The 6,940-nt window shown below is 52.9% G+C and overlaps 1 protein-coding gene across 1 annotated transcript in view; it reads left to right on the top strand.

The window, feature by feature from the left end:
* Positions 1-5,634, top strand: part of TMEM240 (transmembrane protein 240) — a 12,960-nt gene extending 7,326 nt beyond the window's left edge. Inside the window, exons 2-3 of the mRNA XM_009869876.1 lie at positions 2,724-2,932; positions 5,486-5,634. Coding sequence (XP_009868178.1) covers positions 2,724-2,932; positions 5,486-5,634 — 358 coding nt within the window. The remainder of the gene's footprint in view (positions 1-2,723; positions 2,933-5,485) is intronic.
* Positions 5,635-6,940: the final 1,306 nt, after the last annotated feature.

Below are 6,940 nucleotides of genomic sequence, written 5' to 3'. Positions count from 1 at the left end.
CAGGAACCACTTTTTCGCTGTGAGGGTGACTGAGCACTGGGACGGGCTGCTGCGAGATTGTGGTCTCCCTCCTTGGGGATATTTTAAATGTTGCATGAACGTGATTCTGGGCAACTGGCTCTGGGTGGCCTTGCTTGAGCAGGGGCTTGGACTATGTGACCTCCAGAGGTCCTTTCTGACCTCAGCCATTCGGTGATTCTGTGAATTTGTGGAAGCTATAGGGCAGAAACAGGGACTTCGCCTCTGAGTCTGGACTCTGAAGTCACTGGGCTCTGGGAATGGTCTTCTGCGTGTGGAAAGGGAGCTGCAAACACAAAAGGAGTGTTGGGCCTCCCAAGGTGCCGTTCAGCCCGGTGATGCCCGGAGGAAGGTAGGAGAGCTGGAGGAGCTCCTGCTGCAGTGTGCAGAGTCAGCCTGCGCTGAGGAGAGGGACGAGGCCGGGAAGAGGTGACCGTGTCCCTTCCCTCCATGCCCTGCAAGCAGAGAACGAGAGCTGTGAAGAAAGCAGACTGTGTGGTAGGAAATAAACCCTCTTGCAAAGCCCATGAGAAGAGTGCCGTGCCCTGTGTCACCGCGGGCCCTGCTGTACACGTGCGTGTGTGCACCAGTGCCATGGGCACATCCCCAACTGCAGGTGCTGGGGGGAGTTTGGCAGCGGAGGGAGTGTAATTCAGGACTCGCTTCTGCTACAGGGCTGAGAGCCTCCATGGGAACCACCTCATGTGAGGAGAGAGGCCTGTGTTCATGTCCTAGGAACGGGTCTATCCTTGATGTGTTGGGGAAGTTTTGCTTCTCAGCCCCAGAGGTCGCTGCGTTAGTGATGCTCTGCTTGGGGAGGCTTTAGGCAGCCCCGTGGGTTGTGGCACAATGATGCAGAGGAGATGCAGCCCACCTCCTGCTGAGGCTCTCCAGTTCAAGGACTCTAGGTTTCCAGAGGTGTTGGTTAGCTCAGCCCTTGGGCTGTTTCTGTACTGCAAGAGGTGAAAGCGAGTAAGTTAAGAACCCACCAGGTATCCCTGGCAGTGACTGGGGCAGGCTGGCAGATGGGAGTTATGTGTGAGCCTTTTCTTTGCCTTCTGCAAAGTCTCTTGGCTGTGTTCACGGAGTTAATGGGAGCCCTCCTGTTCATGAACGAGTCCCCTTTCCAAGAGCCCTCTCTTACACACCCTGTGCTCCCTAGGGAGGGAAAATCTCTGGTTACAAGCCAACCAGCAAGAAGAGGCATGGCCTGTGAGGCCGCTTTGAGTTGCCATCAGAGTGTGGATCCACCTCCGTTCTGCTGCCACGGCATCAGGTCGAACACCAGCTCTACGCGCCTTGACGTGCCGGGAGCTGGTGCCTCTGGAGCAGGTGGCCTCCATTAAGTCATTGCTGAGATTAGGGCTGTTTTCAGTAGGTTCCTTGGAGTGGAGGTTTGTTTGTGTAAATATTTGGACGTTTCTCAGGCGTGATTATTGAGCAACCTGCACCTCATGCATATTCAGAGGCCTCCAGCGATTACCTCCTCTCCTGCATGTGGGAGCAGCGCTGGGTCCATGGATGTGGGAGGGATGTGAGTGCAGGTGATGCTGGTGGAGGGGAGAACCCATCCAACCGTGCCCTGGTCTTGAGCTGGGAGCGCTGATGGCGCATCTGTGCTGCAGTGCCAGGACTGGTGTGGTGGTCCGACGCGATGCGCGCAGCCTCAGCAGTGCTGGCAGGGATGCTGAGCACACCTCGACTGGTCCTGGGCTCCCTGGAAGCAGGGACAGCACCTGCCCAAGCAGTTCTTGCCTCCAAATCTGGCAGCAGGAGCAGGCAGGATGGTTAAGCACAGAGCGTGAGCAGCCTCCCCGCTCCTGGCTGCTCTCAGGGCAGGTTAATAGCCATTTAAAGCAGATGCAGAGGCTCCAGAGCAGCTTGCTTCCAGTTTTGCTTCGCAGCCTGCATCCCCCATCACCTGGGATGCTCCCATCCCACATGCTCGGCTCACCTGTCACAGCTGGTCCCCTCCCATTCAGCCCCCGCAGACCTGCCTTGTTTTTTATACTCTACAACCCCCACACTCCAGCCCTCCCATCTTCCTGCTTTTTCCCAAGTCAACCAGAGTCTCACAAGCAGTTCAGCGTCATCCCAAGCTTGGTCTCCATCGTCTCATCGCAGAGAGGAACCCAATCACCCTTCTGGCATAAAGGCACGGGGCCAGCCTCTCCAGAACCCCTGAGAGAGACCTAAAGCTCTCTGAAGGCTCCGCAGCCCATGCTTGCAGAGGGTTTTCCTCACGGGCTCGAGTGAGGCAGCGTGTTATGGTCGCGAGGCTGCGCTCCCGGAGCGCGCGTGTTCACAGGAGCAAAGCGCGAGCTGACCTCTGCCTGCGAACACGAATGCAGCCGTGGCCTTTACATCTCCGGGGGGGTGACCCCCTCCAGCCTCACGCTGTCCTTAATATTATCTTCCATTTTGCAGATGACAAACTTGGGCGCAGAGAGCCCGTGTCAGGAATGCGATACAAGTTCCAGGCGTGGGTTCAGGTTTCTATTCTTCTCCGCCTTGCTCTCTGCTAATTCCTCTGCTGACAAGAACGCAAAAAGCCAAGACAGCACTTCTGCTCCTGGGGATGTTGGTAGAAATTTGAAGGAATGGTGTTAAACCAGCCCCTGGCCACAAAAGCAGGCGCTGGGTGGGAAAACATTACTCTGCTCTTCTCCACTCATGCTTTTCCCTGTTTCTGTTCCCTGCAACAGGCATCATGTCCATTATGTTATTCCGTACGATGGGGATCAGTCAGTGGTGGACTCCTCGGAGAATTACTTTGTGACTGACAATGTAACCAAGCAAGAGATTGATCTGATGCTGGGACTTTTGCTGGGCTTTTGTATAAGCTGGTTTCTGGTGTGGATGGATGGGGTTCTCCACTACGCGGTGCGAGCCTGGAGAACCAGCCGACGGTATGGTAAGTGCAGCCTCGCGGGCTCCCTTCTCCTCCCTCAGTCCCCTGCCCTGTCCTCTGAGGCTGGTGGAGAGGAGGGAGGACGTCGGCGGTCTTGCAGCGGTTTTTTTCCTCGTGGGTTTGGTGCAGCCGTTTCCCAGCTCTCTCCATACGAGCAGGAATGTGGGAACAGCGAGGGGAGGATCCCAGCCTCGAGGGCTCTGCTTTGGGAAGTGTAAAGCGCGTGTGGGTGCAGAGGGGGGTTTGGTGAAAAGCAAAACGCTCGCCCATCGGCAGGTTGGCAGATGGTGGTTGTGCGGCTGCACACGTGGGCAGAATATTTTCAGGCCAGACAAAACGACTGAAATCTGGATTTTTTAAATTTATTTCTTTTTTCCTGTGCATATGATTCGCAGCCAGGCACGTGCAGCCCCGCGTTGTTTGTATGAACTTGTGGCAGATATCTCTGTGCTGTGTCGGGAATGCTGAGGATTCTCCAGCCTCACCGCTCTTCCACATGTGTCACGTTGTTTTTCAGCAGTGACATCAGCCCCGCAGGGAAAAATGTTAGCCATACTCGTTAGTCCTTGGGCCAATTAGCGTAGCATCCCGAACTAACACCCTGAGACTGCCCAACAGATGCTCCTGCAGAGACCCTCTCTGCCTCTCTCAGCACAGCTCTCCCATGGACTTCAGTTGCTGGAGGGGAAAAAAAGAAAGAGAAGCTATTAAAATAGTGAATGACTTGAAATTCCATAATGGTGTACCTGCAAAGCTGTCTCTAACTCTGACTGATGGTGTCTGTTAAATTACCACTCAGAGGCAGAGGAGTGAGCGACAGAAAGATTCATCTGTAAATCTGCATGAAATTCTAATTAGGGAAGTGGACTGTCTCTTCCTAAAAACTCAGATCAAAATGATATTAATTTCTCAAATCCCCAGCAGCCTGCTTGAGCAGTTTCTGAATCAGGACTCTCTTGAGGCTGTGTTGCTGTCATTTCCCAAGCAAAAGGCTAATTGTCAGAGTTTCCAGTGAGATCTAAGGTACCGCAGCCAATCTTGAGGCCGTGACACCTGGTTTTGATCGCATCGCCTGTGGCTGTGAGCTCATCAGTGCTCATGAAGTCAGCAGGGCTGGCAAGAGCTGTCCTTGGGTGAGATGTGACAGTGAGTACAGCAATGCTGGTCTTCAGAGATGTTGCTTTTTGTGAGGGAGAGGTGAGCTACAACTGTGGCATCGCCATCCAACCCACCTTCTTGGACCTGGATACCACACAGCTCAGCCACACAAGAGGTTTCTAGTGTCTACCATGCAATGGGACTTGACAGCTCTTTCCAGTAAATTTTTTTTACATGCCTGGAACTGCTCTGCCCAAAGAGAAAACAGTGAGCTGGTGTGCTATGCTGAGTACATCTGAAAAAAACCCACCAGGGCATTTGGAGCAAAATAATGAACATTGAGCTTTTAGGTATGACCTATTCATTCCACTACCTATTTCTTTGTTGAATGGGTACCTAAGCTAAAATTTCCTTCTAAGGAAAGAAATGGTGCCTGTGAATGAGAGCTAGGGCAGGGGTAATACGAAATACTGTACTGGTACAGGATGTAGAGCCCTCCCTGAAAGACATGAGTGCCACTTAGCAGTGACTCAATGTCACATTGTGGCCTGATCAGCTTAAATTTTGGTCTATCAGAATAACTTATAGCTCCTTCCTGATGGAGGAGATTTCTTAAAATAGAAACTATTCTATAGACACTCAGACATCAGATTTATGCTTCATAGTAGCTGCGGTGGTGGTCAGAGCCGCCACACACCTGCTCGGTCTTTGTACTGGTTGCAATGGTTCAATTTTATACAATTTATCATTCTCTGGGACTTTCAAATGCTCCTTTGTGGGGTTGGGCCGGGGGTGGGCTCTCCCTAGTGGAGAGTGATAGGACGAGGGGAAATGGATTTAAATTGCGCCAGGGGAGATTCCGGTGGGATATTTGGAAGAATTTCTTTACTGAAAGGGCTGTCAGCCATCGGAACAGGCTGCCCAGGGAGGGGGTTGAGTCATCGACCCTGGAGGGGTTTAAGAGACGGGGGGCTGTTGCATTGGGGGACATAGTTTAGTAGGTCGGTAGGGCTAGGACAGAGGCTGGAATCGATGATCTTCAAGGTCTCTTCCAGCTGGAACTATTCTATCATTCTATATCTGGGTGGAATGACCCAAAGCTTGCGTGAAACTGAACGGCACCAGGAACGTTGCTGCGGGGAAAGGCTGATGGGCTGAGAGCTGGAACACTGGGTTAAAAACACGACACCTGCACTGGCTCTGGGGCAGAAGGTGCCCAGTGTTTCAGAGGATGGAATAAAAGAGCCAGGATTGACCAGGCGTGGTACGTATGGCAGCTGGGTCAGCAGAGATCAGCAGAGGTTGTTGCCTTTGTGGAACCTTTCCTGTATCGTTAGCCCGAGGTCAGGGTGCGAGTGAGGCTCTGGGGTGGCCTTGCCTGGTTTCTGGCCAGGGAAGGCAGCAGAACACGGGTCTCGCCATTCCTGTAATATCTTCCTTTTCCTTTCTGCCTTGCAGACAATTCCTGGTCTTGGATTCCAAAGTTTTGTAACTTAAAGGAATTCAGAAAACGTCATCACAGGCAGTACGAGGAGGCGACCGGGAACATGGTGCACATCAAACAGAAGCTGTACCATAACGGGCACCCAAGCCCACGGCACCTCTGAGGAATGCCTTCCCCTCCAGAGACTGCAGTGAGCTTTTAAAAAGGACTTTGCTCTTCTTCCAGGGGAACAGCTACTAGTTTGCTCCTCTATGGAAGCCAGCCGAGGACACAATTTTACTGACCCATCCTGTGTGTCCCTGTGGCACATCACGATGCACAACTAAGCCAGTCCTGGATGCTACGCAGCCAAGACGTTGCACTGTGTTCCACGTTTTATTGTCGGACTTGTGTATATATGTAAAAAAAAAAAAAAAAAAAGCAGACAAACAGAAACAAACAAACGAAAAGGAGAACAGAGATTTGCATTATACTTTCAGCCCCCCTTTTCCTGGCATTCACGGCTGTCCTGCACATCCAGCTACCCTACGGGAAATGTTGCCAAGGGTATGGAGGTGGGACAGCACGAAGAAGATGCAGAGTTTCTCATCCAAGAGCTCAAGTCCCCCCGTTTCTTTGGTCCTTTGGCTTGGTTTTTGCTCTGCTTTGTCCCTTCCGTTGCTAGAATGGCTTGGCTGGTCACAGGTTTGGACGGGGACTTCTGCCAGCCGGTCGCGAGGGCGCAGCGTCCCTTTTGCTTCAGTTCATGTTTCGGCGAGTTGCTGCGGGGAAAGGAAGCCCTGGGAATGTGTAACTGGTTTGTCGTTTGCATTGCTGTGCTCCAAAACCTGCCTTAAGCAATCCAAGATATCGCAGTACCAGGGGAACAGTGCTAGGAGGTGTCGCTCCACGGGATGGGGGCTGATGCTGCCTGGTTTGCACCACGTTTGTGCTGGTGGCACCTTGCTGGTGTCAGCGCTGTTATTCTTGACTAATGCTGGAGAGTTGCTCCTGATGTGTGGGGAGAAGCGTAGCGAGTTGAAAGGTGTTAGATCTGACCCCGATCATCCCCTGCTGCTGCACCACAACCACCCAACGCCTGGGAGAAAAGGAGCTGCTCTCCCTCTTCTTAGAGGGTGAGCCCAGGTCCCTGGTTAACACCACCCTAGGAACACCCACAGCACAGCGAGAGGGTCCCCTTCACAGTCTCGCTCTTCCTGCACACAAACAGCCACCAATCTCCTTGTGTTACTGCTCCGAGCTGAAGGAGCACCTCAGCAGCAGGCTGGGCTTGGCTTGAGGAGCACAGCGAGACGTGGGCCTGAAGCCAAACTCAGCTGCAGCGTCAAACGTCCCAGTAACGGGTTGTATGAGGATGCTCCGACGCGGTTTTGCCTTTGCTTTCCCTGGTCGCAGCTTAGGTGTGAGTTTTGGGGTCTGAGCCCAACCTCCAGATCCAGAGACCCCCTTCGCTTCCAGTCACAGCTGCC

Source organism: Apaloderma vittatum, unplaced genomic scaffold (genome assembly GCF_000703405.1).
Source record: "Apaloderma vittatum isolate BGI_N311 unplaced genomic scaffold, ASM70340v1 scaffold1685, whole genome shotgun sequence".
Classification (NCBI taxonomy): Eukaryota; Metazoa; Chordata; class Aves; order Trogoniformes; family Trogonidae; genus Apaloderma; species Apaloderma vittatum.
The sequence above is the reverse complement of the archived record's forward strand: the minus strand, read 5'-3'. Positions and strand labels throughout refer to the sequence as shown.